Below are 22,087 nucleotides of genomic sequence, written 5' to 3'. Positions count from 1 at the left end.
CAATGAGTCAGAAATTAACGATGTTCTGAAAGCCACGAGACTTCTACCCCACGGCCCAGACCAGGTTCAGCGTGAGTCTTTTTCTGTTTGTTTGTTTTGTCTCCACAGAGCATCTGTACAACCACCACTGCATTTTTGCATTTTTTCTTCCTGGCTTCATTCTGTTGGGTTTTGACTGAGGCGTGGCAATCATATATGGCTGTAACTGGAAAAATCAGGACACGGCTTATAAGGAAACGCTTTCTGTGCCTTGGATGGGGTAAGCAGATTAATCCGCGCTTTCTCGCTCTTGTTATGAACATTTACATTGTGAGGCAGCAGGCCCAGGTTATCCCCAGGCTACTTCGTGTTGAATTTGATATGTGAAAGTGGAAGCACATGAGGATGGCCATTTTTGAACATCTGTTGGTCATTTGTTATTTTAAAAAGGAGTAAGTATTGAATGGCCATGTAGTACTCAATTAACAATCAATAGTACCCACATAGTGTGAGATGAGACCTCAGAGATATACACGCAGAAAAACAAAGTGTTCTCTGTTAATATTTTCTGAGAATTCAAATGTTTTGAAATGCCCAGAGCCCAAGGCATGGTGGTTCACTGGGCAGGTACTCCCTGCCAAAAAACTTTGCAGATTCCATTGCAAGAATTCTCAAAACAGTTAAGGAACAAAACTATTCTTACCATAGGGAAAAGACCATGTAGAGGATGAATGAAACCTTACAGCTACTCAGTGGGGTTCTCAAAGTAAAAACAGAAGTGCAGACAGACTGAGAATTAACTATATTTTTATTTGTATTTATTAGGAAAAGTTCCTCTCAAATCACCTTAAGGCATAGACATCTCAAAGATCTATACCATAGGACCAATTCTGATGACAGCCTAGTTAATTTAAAAAACCAGTTTTAGAAAAATTCCATTTTTTTCCATGTTTACCTTTGCATTTTAAAGGACTCACTCATGCTAGTAAACTAGAAAATTTTAGACCAAATATACAACAAATATCAATCGTATTACTAGATGGAGAATAGAATGCTAGAATGCTAGAGAGAACCTTGAAAATTACAACTAAGTGGACTTATTGCAATACTAGAATAATTCATGATGGAAAAAGTGGATCAAGAACATTTAAAGATGGCCCAGTTTTCAGCAAGGATCTACTGTGTCTGACTGGTATGTTAGGAGTTTATGTGCAGGCAAATGGGAAGGCAGTTAAGAAGGTGATGGATGTGTTTTGCTTAGACTGTCATAAAATTTTTGTCTGTTTTCCATGACAAAGACTTTCTAAAGCTGAGCTAGTATTGAATCATGACTTGTCCCGTAGGTCCAAGAAATACAGAATTCAGGTAAAAGAACATATTTTTGATAAAGAATAAAGAATAGTGATTTGCAGGATTAGTAAAGACTTTATTAAAAATTGTTGCTAATGATCTTGAGAAGAGGGTTTGCAGTTACTAATTCGACAGCTAGTATTAAGCTACTGTGGGTAGCAAAAGCTAAACCAGTGGTGCTAGACTGGCAGAAAGTCTGTGGATAGGCAGAACTGTGGCATATGAGTCTCATGATGGGCAAGTGAAACATGATGAATTTAGCAAAAAAAAAAATTTAATCCCAAATTGTATGGAAAAAAGACTAATTCTTCAGTCATGACCCAGGAGAGAACTTTTAATTTTTCTAATGAACTTGGTCCAGTCAATCAAAAAAGTCAACAAATGACATGTGTGAAGGAGAAAGTAAAAGAAGAGGGGCCGGAGGGGAATAGGCTTTCTACAGGACACAATCATTATTTATAACATCAGATATATATATACAAATAATTTGTGCTGTATTTATAGAGAGTCACCAATATTTTGTTCAAAAATATGATATGTCCTTCTGAGATGTTCTTCCTCCTGAGAGAATATGAAGTCACTGTAGAAGACTCCCAGCAGAGAGGATAGCCGGCAGGATGAGAATGATAGGGCAGAGAACGCAAGAAGCTGAAAAAGCAAGTGTGATCTTCCTGAAAGGAAGGATCACCACAACTTAAAAAAACTGTAGGCAGCGTAAGTTAGCCATAATTCTATTTACCAAAGTACAGGGAGGCTCCACTGATCTTGAATGAGGTGTGATTCACATAAATACAGACAAACAAACAAAAAAAGATGTTAGGTCATAATTGGAGCACTTGTGCAGGTTAATTGAACTCTCTGTTTCTACATTATAAATTATAAAGTAAAAATTAACTGATAGTATTTATTTTTTCGTCTTATTGTAAGTACAACTTGATGAGGATCAATCTGTGGCCAACTGAATGTTCCCCTTCGGTGATATTTCTTCACAGCAAAACATCCCATTTTTGCCTTTTGATTTTATAAGTATAAATTTCCTTTATAACAGTGCAGACCCTGAAGGTAAAATAACTTAAAAGGTATACTAAATCTCTGTTATTACTTCCCTCTCAACCCATGTCAAATGCGGTGGTAACCTAGCAACATCAGAGAAGTGCAGTAAGTTGAAAACTCAGGTGTCACTCTCAGATTTTTTGTACTTGAAAAAAAAAATTGTAATGGAAACATACTTTGTGAAGTGATTCATCCAAAGGTAGTGGCTGTGATTTCGTCGTCTGGAGTTTGTCCTGGCTTTTATTGGATCAATAAGCACAGTTCTTATAACTGAATATGAAACGTGACGTTGCTTTTCTTACAGGTTTACCAGCCCTAGTAGTCGCCACGTCTGTGGGCTTCACCAGGACGAAAGGATATGGCACTGATCACTAGTAAGTCCATCCACGGTGATAAATCACGTTTATACTTAAGCAAATCATCAAATAGTCCTCATTAGTCTTGGCCGACGCTGTTGATGGCTTGCAGTTTGTCCCTGAGTCATTAACAATGGTAGAAATTGCATTGGTGAAGAATAATATAAGGGAGCTTATGTGCTGTGCCACCCTTCTGAATCCTTATTTCAATCTAAAATCAGGGTTATTTGGATTTTTACACATTTCAATATTTATAGCACACATTCAATCTCAAGTACTTTTTTTTTTTCAGAACTGGATAAATCTGGACATACTTAACCTTGTAGAATGTGATTCTACTCTGAGCTTCTAATTTCCTTGATGATAATGTATATTGTTATTAACCATATTTGTCACATTAGTTCACGTTTTATTGCTCTGTTAGGTGGCAATGCAGACTAAAAATTATGGATCAATAGATTCCACATGGGAAAATGCATGAGCTACGGGAAAACTTAGGAGTAGCAACAGCCCATTTTATAGCTGTAGTGCTGATAAATGCTATGCAAGAATTTATAAAGCTTAAATCTGATATTTCAAATCTAAAATGTTTTTTCATGTTTTACTTCATCTGCTCTCAAGTTGAGGAGGCAATTGACAAATGGGAATGAGATATGCATCTTATTAAACGCCTAAGTTTTAAAGTGTGATGTTCCATTTATTTGTCTTCAGATTTGAGGTAGCAATCATTGGTTATTAGGACCTCTGATGGCTTCATTCAAATTGCCTGTATACCAAGAGATATCTCTTCACCTTCCCATCCTAAAGAAACTCCTGAAGAATTTAAAGAGCTTGTGTCATCAGAACATTTGTTTTTCCTTAATGCAATCTATATTAGTGAAAACAGTTCTAACAGCACTGCTATTATATTGCAGAGCCCTTATTACCTTAAGTTGTCACTTTTCACAATAGCATAACTATATTGAGATGAATCTAGTATTTAAAAGGTGCTGTATTGGGAGTATGAAGAAAGTAGGATTATAGATGTTATGGTTCCTACTTTCAAAAAGTTTATAACTAAAGCCAAATACAATGCAATGAGTCATGTATTTAGTTTATAACTATGCATTTTCTTTAGAGCAGTGTAAATCCTGGGGGGTGGGAGGGGAAATAACCAAAATCTTATACAAAATCTCTGCTAGCAAACCTTAAATGATGTACTAAATCTTGGCTGAAAGATTAGCGTACACAAAAACGCAGCAGAAATTCAGTCACATTCTCAAAATTAATAGTGTTCTTCCAGCCTAAAGACTTTTATTCTTCAAGCATTTCATAAAAAATAATAGATATTAAATTGTCCATCTCAGAGTGTGGAAGTAAAATGTTATCTGTCTGCTGGTACACTGAAGAACAGTAACTAACTGCAGACTTTAAATACATACACATAAATGTGTATCCACGTATTGATAATCTGCATGTGTGTGTATACATCTGGCTACTAGATTATAAATGTTATTGAAGTATTTACATAGAGTAACAGTCATCCTATTTCATCCTATTGAGTGTACAGTTCTATGAGTTCTGAGGGATCTCTGGGCGTGTAACCACCATCACGATCATTACAGAGCACTTCCTTGTTAGATGCAGAAGAATCGGTGTTCATCGCTGTTACTTTCAAAGGCAGCACGCTGATGCTGTGGACTGAGAAGAAATAGTGAAAGGGTTGAAAGGCAGAACATGGGGGCGTGGCTGTTTATGGAGCAGTCCCTTAGGCTCCCCTCATCTTGACTTTTCTGGATTACACACGTGCGGGTGGGCCCCCCTGCAAAGCCTCCAGCACTGGACACCATTCCCCTCCCTTCCCTTCTCCTGCGAGAGAATGAATGTTTTTCCCTAAACCGGTTATCATGTCTCTATCAATGCAAAAACCTACATCTCTTGGTGAGTTTAGCCACTGAAACAGACACAGCTACAGTTATTTTTGTTTTTATTTAAAACTTAACTTCAGGCTTGGTGCCTATAGCTCAGTGGCTAGGGTGCCAGCCACATACACCAGAGCTGGTGGGTTTGAATCCAGCCCAGGCCTGCCAAACAACAATGACAACTACAACCCCCCAAAAAGTCTGGCATTGTGGTGGGTCCCTTCCCAGCTAATTGAGAGGCTGAGGCAAGAGAATCACTTAAGCCCAAGAGTTCGAGGTTGCTGTGAGCCGTTACACCATGACACTCTATCCAGGGCGACATAGTGAGACTCTGTCTCAAAATAAATAAATAAATAAATAAATAAACAAACAAACTTATCTTCAGTGAATTTTCTCAGTAGTATTTGGAAAAAATGAAATCTGAAGGAAAAAAGCATACAAATGTAGATTATCTGTTCCTTGCCACGATGGCTTTTCAACCAATTTCACCCAACGTCTCCATGGCCTCTAGGAATAGCAGTTAAATAGCACAGGTAAGACTCTATAAACACACTGTTCTTGCTTTAAAGTGCATTTGAAAAATTCAATAATGGATACAAAGTCGCATTTTACAAAATGTAAGTAATAGTCACCCTTGTAATAAAAGTAAATACAGAAATCTCATTCCAAGAGTGATTTGCGTAAAATGTTTTAACTTCCTGAACCTAAGGCCTTATAATAAAAGTTCCTGTTCAGTAAGAGGCATATAGTATTTCTCACTCCTGAAATGCTCTAATCCGAGCTTTTTTCTTTTAAATCATCTATGCATTCTTCCAATTAAATATCTTTGAAATATGCCAAAATTCCAAGGCTAACTGTGCGTCCTAAGTTATTCACATCATCCTTTAGTCTAATACTTATCACAGATTTTTCTTAGATTTTATCTAATGTTTCTTTCAGCTGCTGGCTTTCCCTGGAAGGAGGACTTCTCTATGCTTTCGTTGGACCTGCAGCCGCTGTTGTCCTGGTAAACCATTGAAATCAACTTACGTCGTTTTTCTTTTAGCGAGAGAAGACTACTTTGGTTCAATTAGAGTGGTGATTTTGATAATGTGTTTTGTGTGTAGATTGTAAAGTTCAGTGAACCATTGATTTGAATGTCAGTTGATGTTCGGTCTTTCGTTACTCTAAAATATTCTTATTTTGAATACAAAGAATATTAAACTTGGGTTTGTGATGTTTCTCTTATGGTAATTTCAGATTTGTGAAAACGTTTGAGTATATCTTAATAAATTCTTCCTCTTTAAAGTGTAGAATCTCACCGTTTATTATCATTTCACTTTATATAATTCTGTATGATCCCTGGACACAGGTATTAACAGGAAGAGCTCTCCAAAGCTGCCGATATGTAAGCAGAATACCTAGCAGGTTTTCTCAACCTTGGTGAAACTGACATTTTGGACTGGATTTTTTTTTTCCTATAGAGATTGTCCTATGTATTTAAGGATGTTTGACACATCTGTCCCTTCCATCTACTACCTACCAGTAGCACCCTCCAGTTATAAGAATCAAAAATGTCTCCACACTTTTTCAATGTTCCATGTGGGGCAAAATCACCCTGATTAAGAATTACTGGCATATGTTATATATAAGGCTTTAAAATTTTTATTTTCAGAATCACAAAGTAATTGCTTAAAATTTTAAGTTAGGGTAACATAACAATGTTCCTACCAATTTGCCTTTCTCTCTGTCTCACTTTCTTTCTCTGGATTTGTTGATTACAAATCTTTCTTGCCCAATAAATCATTGGCGAAAATAAGGGAGGAAAAAAATGACCTAAATTAAATATGGAGATTCATATCACTGTGCAATTAGATTTCTGATTGGAAAATTGCCCTTTGGTTTCTTGAACAATTCATTCAGAACACTGGGAGCCAATAACATCTTTCTTACTAACTTAGAGTGTGTGACATTTTTCCTTCTTTAAAGTCTGTTCTCCTTTCTCCAAGCTGTAACAGAGAGCAGAACCTATTTTTCACAAGAAAAATAAAATCAAGGCGTGAGGCTTAGCGCATAGGGAAATCAAAACTATTAGACACAGTGTTGTCTGCTGCAGTGAATTTTTATTTAATCAATTGAATTATTTCCCTCAGCTGCTCAGTTAATGTGCGTATAATCCTAAAATGAAGAAACAAAGAATATGTTTATAATTGAAACACCAAAGTATGGGCTTTGGAGTGGTGATAAGTGCCCTCATGACTGAGTCATAGATTAATGGAAACTGTGGAATACATTTGTTCGTTTAATTCAAATAGTGAGAAGCAGAAAGATGAATGGCATTCACTTGGTTAAATGGCATCTTATCAGGAACTATGAAGACTGACATCTCCAAGGTCCCTACTTAATAGATGTACTTTGGATCTTTGTTACATCAGCAATTAAACATATTTCAGATTTCTATGCACAGATTGCATTGGCAGGCACCAAGATTCTGTTGCCCAGGAATCATGGAAGATAAGGGGCAAGAAAGGAATTTTAAAAGAAAAGAAATGTCTTTATTATTTTGGTTTCCCCATTAGACTGGATTATTTTATCTGTGGAAATAGTGGGAGACCAACAGGTGCTTGTCCTGATAAACTGTGACAAATAAACTTCTGTAACTTTTTATAATTTTGATAAATAAAAATGTGTGCAATTTAATTTCCCCTATATCATGAAAAGGACCTTTTAAGTGATAGCCAGAAAGTCTTAGGAAATAGTAAGTATTCACTAGAGCATATTGTAAAAATTGGTGCTAGTGCCCATTGCTTGAAGGATTCTGGTGAGTTGAATAGACTTTCCTTTTTGCCTAGGAAAGCACCAAGCAGCAAAATGCTCCCTAGCCCACAAAAAAGAACAAGCACACTCTGTTTGAAATTCAGGCATTCTGTCCTCCCTGCACTAAAAGGTGACTAAGCATCAATACCTTTGGCTGCCAGGACTTACCTTAGCCTCATACTCTGAGATTCAAAATCTTTTGGCACTAATAAATAGAGCGAAGCTCATTGAACCAGTTGATTCTATTCAGGGTTGACTCAAAGTGAAGAATGTCAGATTAGCATATATGGTAGCATTTAAAATCTAGGCAACTGAAATTTAATTTCACCCCAGGGCTAGCAACAAAGCAAGGAAACCAAATGTACTTAATGTACTTAACAACCGTGAAGTTGCACACCTCTGTTAAATTATTCTTTATGCACTTAAAAAATGTTTGAGAAGCGCTACCTACCAGGACTATTGTGAGCGTGGTTATAAATTGACAAAAGATGATTTTTCAGGAGAAACAGGGACCTGATTCCCTTCAGTATCATTGAAAGGTCAACTTTGTTTCTGTTTGACAGGTCAACATGGTGATTGGCATTTTGGTATTTAATAAACTTGTTTCCAGAGATGGGATCCTAGATAAAAAGCTCAAACACAGAGCCGGGTAAGCTGCGATTGGTGGATTTTGAAGGTTCTTTACCGGTGACTCCCATACTCCACTTCCAGGTCATCACTGACTGCGTTTGACTCTGCCTTGAATTTCGTTTTTGGTTGTGCTGGTGCTTCTGGTAGACTCCGTCATTCAAAAGTTTCCAGTATGCTGTTTTTAAGGAATATGACCAAAAACCTAACAACAATATAACAGCCAATTAAAAAACCTGAGTTTATTGTGCCTACTGCCTGCTCCTCCCTTCTTACGTAGGATAAATGTGAAGACTGGACTTAGCGTAGTTGTCCTTAGGTAAGGGTTCAAAGGACTCCTAGTTTGGGTGGCAAAGCACAGGAGATAGATTGGACAAAATGTTGGTATATGACACAACAGAATAGGGACACGCCAACCTAAACAGGGGGGAAATGCTGTATTTTCTCTGATTAATTGTATACATCAGAAAAAGATATCAAACACTTTTTTTCATGTATTTTCATTTTGTTGGCATTTTAACTATAACTGGCTACAATTTGATCATTTATGGGTGAGAATTTTAAGTCTTCTGTGCTTTTATAATCTATGTAATGATTTATAAGATAAGATAATTCAGGCATTTTTTTCCTAGTAAAAGACTAGTTTTAATGACTCTCAATATAAAAATTTGATATCATTTATATCAAACATTAGAACTGCAATAATGTAATAAAAATATCACTGGAAGTTCTTTCTTGAGAGAGGAATCTCTTCTCTCAATTATAGCCTTTTTTCAATGCAGGTAAGTTTTCATAACACCCTAAATAGAAAAACTGGAACTTAGTACAGACGCTGAGCTATCTTTTTTTCTGACCTTTTTTTTTTTTTTAATTTCAAAATATTAAGGAGGTACAGATGTTTTTGATACATAGCTTGAATCAGGGCTAAACATGTGCCCATCACCCAAGTAGCGTTCATTTTAACCTTCAGGTGGGATTTTACCCACCTTATAATCAGTAAAATAAATTGATTATACTGAATACCAGGTATAGGAAACTCAGCTCTGCGATCAGTGGTATAAACACAGATAATTTAGACCAAAAAAGAAAAATGGGAGGTGTAGTGGTTAGGATAAAGCTTTGTAGTTAAACAAAGCCACGTTCAGCATCTAGCCCTGCAGTTTACTAGCTTTCTGTGTGTGTTGGGGCACATCACTATCTTTTTGCAACTCAATGTCTTCATCTGTAAAATGGGGAAAAAGCCTCTTGTCTCTTAGCTTATATGAAATAGAGAGTTTCCATGAAGTTCGTGTGCAATTTAAAATAGTTTAATGTAGTAAATTGCACATGAACTTCATGGACACCCTGTATAATGTGTACAAAGCATGTATTCAAGTGCCTAATAAACAGCAAGCATCCACTCATCATTCCTACTCTGAGTGAAGTAAGGAAGCCAACTGGAACAGGTGAAGTTGTTTTCCAAGGTCCCTGACTATCAATCAAGGGTCTGTGATTCCACCGTCCATGGTCAGAAAGAGAGGTGAGAGCATCGAAATGACGCCAGTGCTGTGGATTTATTAAATTCATATCAGTTAATTATCTTATGTGCAACACCCAGTTTGATTCATAGAGTTCTTTGTAAGAGATAACATAGATTTAGAAGAAATGATATTGTTGCATTATTTTAAAATTATCCATTTTAATATGTATATATTAGCCAAGAAATTATAAGTTCAAAACCTTTAATTCTAAAAATATTTTTAAAAGTTGTGTATATTTCATTAGCAATATTGGGTCAGTGTTCTTCTAGTCCAGAGGCCACTGCCAGAGAAATGGATAGGTTAGAAAGGCAGAATTCGAGCTATTTATAAATTAATGACTTTAGTTTTGAAAAAAATATCGCTAATATGAAATGCTTTTCTAGTTTAGGTAAGTATAAATTGAAATATGTTATCTATTGCAAAGCATGGTTAAAATAATTTTAGAAGCTACATTTGTTGAAATAATTTCAGTTCATGGAGAGGTAAGGAATACTGTAGAAAGAAAGACTTCAGGGCGGCGCCTGTGGCTCAGTCCGTAAGGCGCCGGCCCCATATACCAAGGGTGGCGGGTTCAAACCGGCCCTGGCCAAAATGCAAAACAACCAGAAAATAGCCGGGCGTTGTGGCGGGCGCCTGTAGTCCCAGCTACTTGGGAGGCTGAGGCAAGAGAATCGCTTAAGCCCATGAGTTGGAGGTTACTGTGAGCTGTGTGAGGCCACGGCACTCTACCGAGGGCCATAAAGTGAAACTCTGTCTCTACAAAAAAAAAAAAAAAAAAAAAGAAAGAAAGACTTCAGTTGATACCAAATAATCAAAATTACAGAAATATTGAGCAGGATGCTGATTTATAGACTCAACAATTGCTCTTTCAAATTATAAAAACCTTTTTGGGTTATTTGAAAAAACATACATATCAAGCTTTTTATGCAACTATGTTATTATTTAGAAAAGAATATTACATCAGGGTATTTCTTCTTTTTCTATTTCTTTGTTCCCTTCTTTTTGTAATCACTTATTAGAAATGGCCAACCTCATCGTGTGTGCTCAATAAATATTTATAAGGAAATGAATGAAAGAATGTTTAATAAATAATAAAATAGTTTGACAAGATTTATAATACCCAAACTATATTAAATTTTTTCTAATACATAGAATGTATTTACCAAAGGGAGATTTATTTTACAGGGTAAAATGTCAGGTATATTTTTTAGAACATCTTAAACATAAAATTTAATTTTTTCTATTTTTCTGCAGTGTAGCTTTCTTGTCTACTGTTTAAAACAATGCTTTAAGTTATCTACCTGAAACTAAGCAGACTATTTATCAGGATCATTCGAAAATTGCATGTGACTTTTCCATAGCGGGAGGGAATGAATATATTTCCTTTCCGGGAAATATTTTAGAGTAATAACAATCAACCCATTAGATCATATTTTATAGGAAAGAAAAAATTAAGAAGGTAACTTGGTGGGCAGCGCCTGTGGCTCAAGGAGTAGGGCATCGGTCCCATATGCCGGAGATGGCGGGTTCAAACCTATCCCCGGCCAAAAAAAAACACACACAAAAAAAAAATAAATAAATAAAAATAAAAAAAAAGAAGGTAACTTGGGAATTTGTCAACTTTGAGATACACAGTAATAACGGGAGTAGACTGAATAATTGAGATTGTGGATACGTGCCTTGGTGGATACATTTGTTATATTTAAACATATAGACAGTTCAACTTTTTTTAACCAAACTTTTTATTTTACAAATGCATAATTTCCTCTGTAAGAAATAAATAAGATTTTATTCTTCACTGCAGCAATCAATTTAGCATCTGGACTATATGTTCTTCCTATTTTATTAAATTCTATAGTGGCCATAGAAACCAGGAAAAATATCACATCTCTCTAGGTAACTAATCTTTCTTCTACTTTATTCACATTCAGTAATAGAAGGCCAGAGATATCTAATCAACTGGTCCCCATCATGGTTTTCATAATTTAGCCCTGAGTAAGGGAAGTAGGTATAGGACTCAAATAAATCTCAAAGACAAATAAACACTTCAAATACTGATATAAAATTTATTTTCAGACAAGATCATACTTAGATTAAATCACAGTTTTCAGGACTAGGATAGTTGCTTATACATTGTTTACTCAAAATTAGCTTTTAGTAATTTTTGGCTTTTCGATCTTGTTTCAGAGCCTAAAGACAAAGTATCTATTCAATTGAGAAAGAAGCCACGTTCATGTTCACAGCACAAGTACCAACTATCCTACCTTCAGCGATAAAGGAACTAATAAATGGCTAATCCAGGCCTTTTCCATATTAATCTGATGAGATTTAATCAGATTTAATTCAAATGTATCATTAGGGCAGTGGTGGTCCTATTTGCTCCTCAGAATAATCTATGGAACTTTTAAAAAGACAAAATGCACGGAACTCCTTAAATTAGAGTCTTTGGAGCTGGGGATAAATAGCTGAAGTGTAGCCTCTGTAGAGATCACTAGTCTAAGTACTCTTTGGGAGTGGTTTTAAGCATATCCCGTATCCATTGAGGCATTCGTGAACTAAACTAGATAGAATACTGTTTACATAGTATTTTGAGAAGTTTGGGCCCATGCGGTTGCTGCACATACTCTGGGTTGGACCAGTAAAGTGAAGGATTTAGTACTGTAGTCCTCACCTTCATATCCAACTTCAAAAGCTTCCGTTTTTCTCATGGGGTCTGCTGATCAAGCTACATACTTATTAGCTTTCCAATTTATTATCTCCCATGAGAACTAGTCACAAGTGAGTACACTTATTTAAAAGAAACCAGACATTCTAACCAATGAGCTTCTTCCAATTTTCTCTCTTCTGCCACTTTTGTTATATACATCGTCATGTATTTCCACTAAAACATTATTCCTAAAATCTTACAGGGTAAACATATTAGGTATAGACAGCCCAGGGGAACAGACTAAAGCCTCACACCACAGAATATTATTTCAATGAGTTTTGAATCTTAATTCACATAACTCTTTTTGGTTTTGGTTTGTGTTCTAATAAACCCATCATTTTCAAGGTACGCCCTTTTACAAAAAATGCACACAGAGTTTACCTGGGCAGAGTGGCTTTGCTTCTGTAATGTACCAGATGGAGTCTGAATTGTTTGGATCTGAATTTACCTGTAGAATCCTCTATAATAGAATAGACCATTTCGATGCTATGAGGTTGGCGTCTATGACTTCAGAAATTTCTGAAAGAATATTTTAAACTTTATTATGTCAAATGGGTTTTATGAAAGCAGAAAACTTATCACTCCTTATATTATCAACTAATATTTCATTAAGTTTCATCAGTCCCTATATTCAGATCATCTTAAAATACGGACGGTACATTGATGCTGTAAGAAATTTCAAAATATGAATCTGTTGAAATAAAAGCTGCATGTTTAAAAACTAATTGAATACTCCTCAAATATATCCCTTTCTATATTGAAACTCCGAGATAAATGTTTACATTTCAGAAGGTTTTAACTGATGTATGTGCCTTCCACAAATAACAACGAAAATCCTTAAAGCTAAGAGTCTTTATACTTTCGATTGTCAGAGGTCTGAATAAAGGGTTCTCACTATATGTCTACACAAATACATGCTTAACTCAGTATATTGGGCAACTCTGATCTATAGACTTAGTGCTATTTAAGGTGTAAATGATATCAATATGCTTTGCATGCAACTAAGGCCCATACTATTGTAAGGGAAATATTACAAAGATAATATATAGTATAAATGCATCTTTAACAATGGTCTAGAGCGTTCATCTTTGATAAGTATACTTTTCTGCATGAAATCGTATTTAAAAGCTAACTTGCAGCAGAAACTTTTTTTTCGGTGACCATTCAATATTTTGTTCTTTTTGTGGGTGTTCTGTTTGTTTGCAGTCAGATGAGTGAGCCCCATAGCGGTCTGACGCTCAAATGTGCCAAGTGTGGAGTAGTTTCAACAACAGCTTTGTCAGCCACCACCGCCAGTAACGCCATGTTAGTCCCAATCATTTACATCTTCTTGTTACAAATCTTTTACAGTGCATGTGAGAAAATGCTATGATGCAAAAAAAAAAAAAAAAATGCATTTGCTAATACTAGAGCTAAGAGCATACTTAAATATTCGTAATTGGTAGCTGCCTTTATACCTATTGTGGGATAGTCTATAAAAAAATATAAAATTCTCAGCTGTGATCTGCTTTGTGGTTTCCAAGTTAGTGGTCTTGGTACCACATACAAGAATGCTTTGCTGATGGGGTTTGGTGCTGGCCTCGGGCAGGATGTGCAGCCACTTCATGTCGCTTCCTCTGTCTCTCCCTAGGGCGTCTCTGTGGAGCTCCTGTGTGGTGCTGCCCCTCCTGGCCTTGACATGGATGTCCGCCGTGCTGGCCATGACAGATAAACGCTCCATATTGTTTCAAATCCTTTTTGCCGTGTTTGATTCGTTGCAAGGCTTTGTCATCGTCATGGTCCACTGCATTCTTCGAAGAGAGGTGAGAACTATAATTCTTACAAGAGAGAAGAGTGATGATTAGAAGGGCATTTTATTTATTTATTTGTTTATTTTTTGCTAACAAGTATTATCTTTTATTTTGATATCTTGATCTTCAGATGAAAGCTGGTCTCCTCCACTGGCAGTCACTTAGGAGTTGAAGGTGACAGGTAGATTTAAGGCCTAGCTCAGGAGGGCCCATAGCTTAGGAGGGCCCCTGGAGCTTTAGTCTGAAAGTGATGTAAACAGATGGGTCTATGCAAGAGGAGATATGGCCAGAGGTGCCAAGAACCAGGAAAAGTAGGTTAAAGATAGGATACAGTTTTTCTCTCATGTGGGCATCTATGAAATCATCTACTGGCTTCATATTCGTATTGAGTACATTGGATACTTGGTCTTCCGGTCTTATGATGCTTTACTAAGAAGAATGTGTTTCAACTCCATCCAGGTTAATACAAAAGATATAAAATCTCCATTTTTTTATGGCTGACCAGTATTCCATGGTATACATATACCATAGTTTGTTAATCTGTTACTGAGTTGATGGGCAGTTAGGTTGTTTCCATATCTTGTTGATCGTAAATTGAGCTGCAATAAATAATCTAGTGCAAATGTCCTTATGATTAAAATGACAGTTGGAGGGAGGGGGCACCAGGGCAGAGGGAGAGAAGAGGAGGGAAGGGAATTGTGTGCTCACACCTAATTGGCACAATATAAGGGTATATGTTGCACCTCTTGGGTGTGGGACACAACTACATGAGGGACTCTAACAAATACAAACATCTTAAACTAGTTTTTTGTACTCTCACATTAATCTGAAACTTTTAAAAAATATAACAAAGAAAGAGAGGATTCAGGAGTGATTGATAGACACATGTCTGTTAGAACACATGGTGGATGAGAGGATAGGGTAGCCTATGTTTAAAATACATAGTTCAGGGGCCTGGCATGGTGGCTCATGCCTGTAATCCCAGCACTCTGGGAGGCTGAAGCAGGTGGATTGCCTGAGCTCACAGGTTTGAGACCAGCCCAAGCCAGAATAGAACTATTTCTCTAAAAATAGCTGGCTGTTGTGGCGGGCACCTGTAGTCCCAGCTACTTGGGAGACTGAGTCTCTTAAGCCCAAGAGGTGAGGTTGCTGTGAGCTATTGACACCACAGCACTCTACCAACGGCAAAAAGGTTAGACTATGTCTCAAAAAAATCAATCAATCGCATAGTTCATCAACCCATTCCCTAACTCATGCTTCCTCCCTCAGCAAATCCTCATTATGTTAACTAATATGTTAACATATGTTTTTTTTGTTTTTTTTGTTTTGTTTTTTTTTTGTAGAGACAGAGTCTCACTGTACCGCCCTCGGGTAGAGTGCCGTGGCGTCACACGGCTCACAGCAACCTCTACTCTTGGGCTTACGCGATTCTCTTCCCTCAGCCTCCCCAGCAGCTGGGACTACAGGCGCCCACCACAACGCCCGGCTACTGTTAACATATGTTAACTAATTTTATTTTAAATAGAAAATGTTGGAGATGGATGAACAGTTCTTTTGTCTCTATACTGAGTTATAGTTAAGGTTACTAAACATTAAGGATTTTGACATGGATATTTACTCTCAGAAAATACTAACATTGTGCACAGTGGGACATGCCAGGCAGTAATTGTCCCCAGTAACTGCAGACCTATAATCACAGCATTTCCCTGGGTCATGACTGAGGTTCGCTGTCAGCAGTCAGGGAAGGAAGAAGTCATCCTTCCTAAGTGGAGATGTGAACTAGCTCCAGATCCAACCAGAGCAGTGAGAGATTTCAGACTTGACTTGTTTAGGGATAAAACATTGTTTTCCAACCTGTGTGCAAATTATTCTGAATACTTGCAGGTACTGACACAGCACATACAGGGTTTACGACTCATTTTAGCGTTTACTCTAGGGATGAGCGGTGACAAACACACTGATACAGTGCCATGCTAGTGATTTTGAGAAAATGGTCTCCTCTGTCATTCTGCATTACCTAGTTTGTTTGAGATCTTTATTATGATGTGCACCTTGCAAAGAGACACATGTGAATGTAAATACACACCACGCAGTTTATACAACACGTGGAGGGAACCAAAGGTTTTTACCTGCTTTACCAGATGGGATAACGATATTTCTGAGCTATTTTAATAAGATACAGATGTCAGCAGTAAACCTACATGTGTATTCTAAGAACATTCTATGAAAAAAAAAAAAACACAATGAAAACAGATGAAGAGGGACTTCACATTGCAAGAGGAGGAGAGTATTTTCCCCATTTAAGAAATCTGACGTAGTTTACAGTTTCCAAGCCTTACTATTCCTTCATCACAAATTTTCACGTTGAATATCAGCATTACAAATCTTCCAAGTACAGAACTCTTTATAGGCCAAGGCAATAAAAGTTAAAAGGAAATTGAACAATAATTTAGCTTATGTTCTTCTCCAACTATAATTATCTTGTAGGTCTTCTGTATTTCATCTTTCTATAACGTATTTAAGTAACAAAACTGATCTAAAGATTAGATAAATAATATATTTTTGATTGACAATTTAGAATGAAATGTTGCAGGTTTTATGTAAAATACATGGTATAGCTACATGCAGTTTTCAGAACATCATAGTATCTTAGGTGCTAAAGAATAAAAAAGTGCTACATCTCTAAATAAGCTTCTGTTTTGTTTTGTTTTGTTTTGTTTTCCTGAAATAAGCTTTCTAGATAGTTTGGGCTATCATAAGAATATGCGTTTTTCAGAGTGACATACGGTGATGGCTAATTATCAAAATTTTCCTGCTTACATAAGGAAAAATGTTTGGCATGAAAAATCTAGTTTTTCATCAGAATTTTTTCATACTTGATAACTGGACTATTAATGGTGAAAAACATGATTGAAGGGTAATTAAATCAAGTCATAAAATAAATGCTTCTGCTAAAGTAGGTGCCTGTAAATATATGCTTTCTGTATCAATGGAGAATAAAACTATGGATATATCTCTTTTGCATTTTCAATTATTAGCTTAAATTGAATAATAATTTTATAGGTGTTAAATTAACATCAGAATGGCATACATTCTTTAGTACCAACACTGAAGTGAAAAATCTCGTGCCACTGTTTTCTTTTGCATTGAACCTTAAAATACCTTGTAATGTTACTATAAATTCACGGAACAGATTTCAGTTGTAGGGCAAGTCTTCTGCAGAATTCCTAAGAAGAAGTTGTTACTGAAGCCCCGAAAGGCTCTTGTTTAAACGGATTTTACAAATCCCAAGGAACATATCATCGTGGGCCTCCTGAGGCCACAGAAATTCCTTTTGACCTTCTAAATGCATACTCCTTGACACTGGCAGTGGGTCTGTCTCATCACACCATCAACCATGTTGCCCTAACATCAACCATGGTGTTATGAAAACAGAAGGACACTCCCATCTCCCCTCGGTCTCCTGTGAACAATTATTCCAGAAAAATACACCAAAGCTTATGGAATAGATCACTGGCTATAAAGTATTGGGTGATGGTTCATACCTATGAATCTGTTTGATAATTTATAAGAGATCCTAGGAATGTAGTTTTGAGTGCTCTTTCACTTTAAAATATGTTCTTCACCATAAGTCAAAATAATTTGTGTGGATTTTTCTTCCTTAAAAATGTATCAGCAATGTAAGAAATATTTCCTCTTGATTTAGATGCTAGCTACATAAATAGTTCTAGTTCTGTGTATTTTTGACATTCATGAACATCATTTTATACTCTTTAGTCTTTAATGACTGTCCCAATATGAATTCAAAAGGCTTTACCCGCATTTCTTTGTGCAATCTTTCTGTGGAGGAGGTGGGTATACAGAAAAGGAATATAGCCTTGCAGTTTAAGAAGAAAATAAACAAAATACATAGTACTAGAACTGCAGTAATTTGAATGTGTTGTACATGGAATCTAATTTATTTTAGAAGCGCCTTTGCTTTTATTGGCTACAATTTTGAAACTAAAATCATTTCAAATCAGGACAGAAGGGCAAAATGATCTCTCTGGTGCTTCCAACTCAATTATATTCCACTCCATAAAAAAAAAAAAATATATATATATATATATTGATTTTTGCATAGCTTTTTCTTGTGAATTCCAGACCTGAAATCTTAATATTAAATTTCATAAAATGTATATTCTTCAAAATAGAGGTTCTTCTTCTGGATTAACGTTTTCTTTTGAATTGTTTTAGTAAATGGCTCTAAAGAAAATGGCTCTTTTCAGTAGAAAAGAGAAAACAGAAAGAGCGAGTGAGAGTAGTACAAAAAGTAAGCCATCTGATTTATCACAACACGTCACTTTCAGCAACAAAACCTGGATCTTAGAAGCTAATATGTATAATAATTCTAACAGGACAATTATAGATGCTTCCTTCCCTCAACCATCATCAGTTGGTTAGAATTCACTGGATGAAGCAGATATCCGCATATACTATTTACTATTCCCCACATTGCTATGGAAATTCAAACACACAAGAGTTATGAAACCTTTGAAATAGTTACTGTTGCTAGGAAACCACTTTCTTGGTGCCTGAACGTTCTTCCTTCCATCTCTCTGTCTCTAGCTGTGTCTGGCTCTAGCTCAATCTTACAGCTCGATGTCAGAGGGGGAAAATAACAAGACTGTGATACAAAATAAGCTACAATAAAACTCTTCCGCTAAATGGAAGGAGAGAAAGAAAACGCTTAAATGGATAATTCTGTTGTTATCAGGGAGTGAGAATCCTGTGGCTGTTCTGTGGAGTCAGTGACAGGGGCAAGCTCCTCTTTTCTCTTTTTTTTTTTTTTTTGGTTTTTGGCCGGGGCTGGGTTTGAACCCACCACCTCCAGCATATGGGACCGGCGCCCTACTCCTTGAGCCATAGGCGCCGCCCTCCTCTTTTCTCTTTTCCAAGCCCTGGCAGGAGGGCTAGGCTGCACCAGATGAGGTCCCAAAATCCTGATCCAAACCTGTGAAACAATTTTGTAGCAAAGTGCTTAAAATAAAAATGAACTGTTTTTTTCTCTCTTCCGTTCTTTCTTTTGCTTTCTTTAACCTTCCCTTCCTCCCTCCCTCTCTCCCTCACTCCCTCCTTCACTTTTGTAAACCAATTTCCCATTTGGTCTTATTATTTTCCATAAAGAGTACAGATAAACAAAATTATTTATAAGCCCATGACAGTGACTACATAGTCAAGCATTCTTTCCTATCTACTGTAAAACCAATATTCTCCTAATGGGAAACATTTTTTTAAATGAAGTCAGTAGTGATTAAATAACTAGACAAAAAATTCAAAAAGATGTTGTATAGAATATTCCATGTTGCATATAATAGCTCAAATAAAAAGCTGTGTGAACCTCAAAGCTTGACCACTTACAGAGAAACGAGGTGTGACCCATTAGTATAGAAGGATTTCTATCTGAGAACTGCACAGTCAGGGTGGGTTGAGGCTCAACTGGTCTTTACAGAAGGAGTAGTTGGTAAGAGACTTCAGAACTCAGTGGGTCCTGAGAGAACAATGAGGTGGAAGGATTAAGGAAGCAAAAGTTTCAAATAGACGATGGAGAGGAATTACTGGGCATGTGGCGTATATGGGATGGAGTGAAGAGTAAAGAGTTTGATTGTTTTCTGGGACCACATAAAGCACATGGAGGCGTGATCTGATCCTGGACACCAGAGTGACTTTTTAAAAATAGTTATTATTGCCGCATCAAAAGAAAGACAATAGTGGTGACGCGTGAGGACATTGGCATTGATTAAGTGGCGCTTCAGAGCTCTCTGGCCAGGGTGTTTGTTCAGTGGTCATGATAAGAAGCCCCTGTGAGTGGTGTTATATCACAATTTAAATAAATTGCAGGGAATTAGCAAGTGAATGAACTGGTGCAGGGAAGGTCAAGGGACTGAGACTAACATTCTGAGCTTGCCGGGAAGGAAGATTTAAGGGGGAAGTGGGTTACGAAGAGCTTTGTCTTTTTTTTTTTTTTTTTTTAAGAGCTTCGTCCTTATCAGGATGAAACGTCCTTATCAGAGAAAAGCATTTAATTTTTTTTGTTGTTCTGATTTGTTTTTAGTAAAATAGGATATGTACTTTGAGGTGGTAGAATGGCTGGAGGTATCAAAAGGAACTTGGATTTTGTCAGAACAGAGTGGGAACACAAAGGCTGCTTTTAAATAGGAGCATGGACATGATACAAATGCGGACAATATTCTCATGCTCCTGTACACCTTTCCAGAATGTAATGGGGCCCTAAGGGAACAATGCTGTTGAAAGGTTAAGGAAGTTAGTCCTCCTTTGATTAAGGTTTCAAATATCAAAAGATGAGAGAGGTGACCGGGCATACGGTTTACTGTGGTGTCTGGTGGACAGTATGTCCATATCCCTTTATTCCGTTTCCCAGAAATTATCAACCGCACTTCTTCTCATAGCCTTTCCATTTCTTAGGCAGGGGACTATAAATTCTACTTCTCATCCCAGATTAGACTTTTCTGATTTAGTGTAATTGCAATTATATTGTCAATATTTGTATCAGTCTTAACGTGCACTGTGGTTCTCTTAGTTCACACAGAGGTTTAAGGGGTGAACAAGAGCTTGAAATCAGGGGAGAGAAATGGCATCAGTGAACCAGTTCAGACTCAGAGCTCAGGAGAAAGATGGGCAAAAGCGGGCATGCCTGCCAGGGGACATCCCACTGTGACTTGCTGTCGCCTACCACTGCCCTCCCACCTGTCCTTCACCCTGGGGGCCTGCGCGGTTCTTCTCTCTGTCATCAGGAGGGATATTTGGACACAGGCATGTGGACCGGCAAGTCCCACCTCCCTCTCCATCCACACTCACAGGGCCCCCTTGCAAGAGTGTTAGACTGGTAACAAAGAAGTTCAATGTGTCTTGAATAGATGTTTCAAATGAAAACTTACCTCGTAGCTTTTTATTTCTTACATTTTATCTAAATTTTAAGAGGTAGAAGATTATGGTACAGCAACATAATGTCGGACCCCTTAGAAGTAATTGCTGTGATTCATTCCTTCACCCAATCTTATTCTTGGCTTAGGAAGGCCAGAAGGGTGGAAGCAAAGGGGTGTATTAGAAGGAGGACTAGCTTTCGGGTTTAAGTGACCTGCTCCCACTCCCAGCCCAGTCACTTCTTACTATCGTCATCTTAAACAAGTGACTTAAGCTCTCAAATCTTGGGCGCCCCCATCTATCACAATGAAATAACGCCTGCCCCGTGGTGGGTGGCATGAGGCTAACGGAAAGGATCCCTTGTGAAGGCCCGGGATCACCACGGTCTCTGGCATAGGCAAAATCTCCTTTCCTTTTCTTTCCATAATTTCCTTTTCTTCTCTTTGCCATTTGCATGTTAAAGAAATGCTGCTACATCTTTTCAGACTATGTATAAGAAATGTCATTTAGAGAAGCTTTTACAATGACCCCAAAAGTGATGCAAAAAGTCATTTGAAGGTAAAAAGCTGAAGCAATTTAGAGATTCAGTGAAACTTTACGTGTTAGAAGATTCCAACAGAAAGTTATTAGGACTGAGATTTGGGGGTGTAGCCCAGATCTTTCTTTTTTTGTATAGCAGATGACAAACCTTCATTTTTGTTTTTTATTTCCTTCGCTATCAGAAAAGCTAGGTAACGTTTCAATAATGTGAAGTCATCCATAGGACGGCATCCATGAGAACAGTCTCACTTACCTGGTGCTTAACTTAGGTACAGGTTTGTGTGATGGGAAAGAGCAGAGCCATCTGAAACAATAGACACAATAGTAGGCCGGAGACTCAGGAAAAGCAGAACTGCCCCACCCACAAGGAAGCAATCTCAAAGAATGACAAGAATGTAACTTTATTTATTTTCCTGGCTTAAAATGATCCTCCAGAACAGGGAGGCAAGAAGGAAAGAGGTAAAACCATACCCTGAAAGGTGAAGATCTGGGGTTTGAGTTGCTCAGTAGCTAAATACAGAGCCCACTTCAAACCGCACCGCTC

General features: G+C 37.2%; 1 protein-coding gene across 2 annotated transcripts in view; it reads left to right on the top strand.

Annotated features, from left to right (window-relative positions):
* Positions 1-22,087, top strand: part of ADGRB3 (adhesion G protein-coupled receptor B3) — a 738,597-nt gene that overhangs the window by 676,049 nt on the left and 40,461 nt on the right. The window contains exons 19-24 of one of the 2 annotated variants that reach the window (XM_053603066.1): positions 109-259; positions 2,687-2,756; positions 5,579-5,645; positions 7,999-8,084; positions 13,496-13,594; positions 13,920-14,091. In XM_053603066.1, the coding sequence (XP_053459041.1) occupies positions 109-259; positions 2,687-2,756; positions 5,579-5,645; positions 7,999-8,084; positions 13,496-13,594; positions 13,920-14,091 (645 nt within the window). The remainder of the gene's footprint in view (positions 1-108; positions 260-2,686; positions 2,757-5,578; positions 5,646-7,998; positions 8,085-13,495; positions 13,595-13,919; positions 14,092-22,087) is intronic. The other variant, XM_053603067.1, reaches the window with a different exon arrangement.

Source organism: Nycticebus coucang, chromosome 9 (assembly GCF_027406575.1).
Source record: "Nycticebus coucang isolate mNycCou1 chromosome 9, mNycCou1.pri, whole genome shotgun sequence".
In the NCBI taxonomy this organism is placed as follows: Eukaryota; Metazoa; Chordata; class Mammalia; order Primates; family Lorisidae; genus Nycticebus; species Nycticebus coucang.
This window is presented reverse-complemented; position numbering and strand designations above follow the sequence as displayed.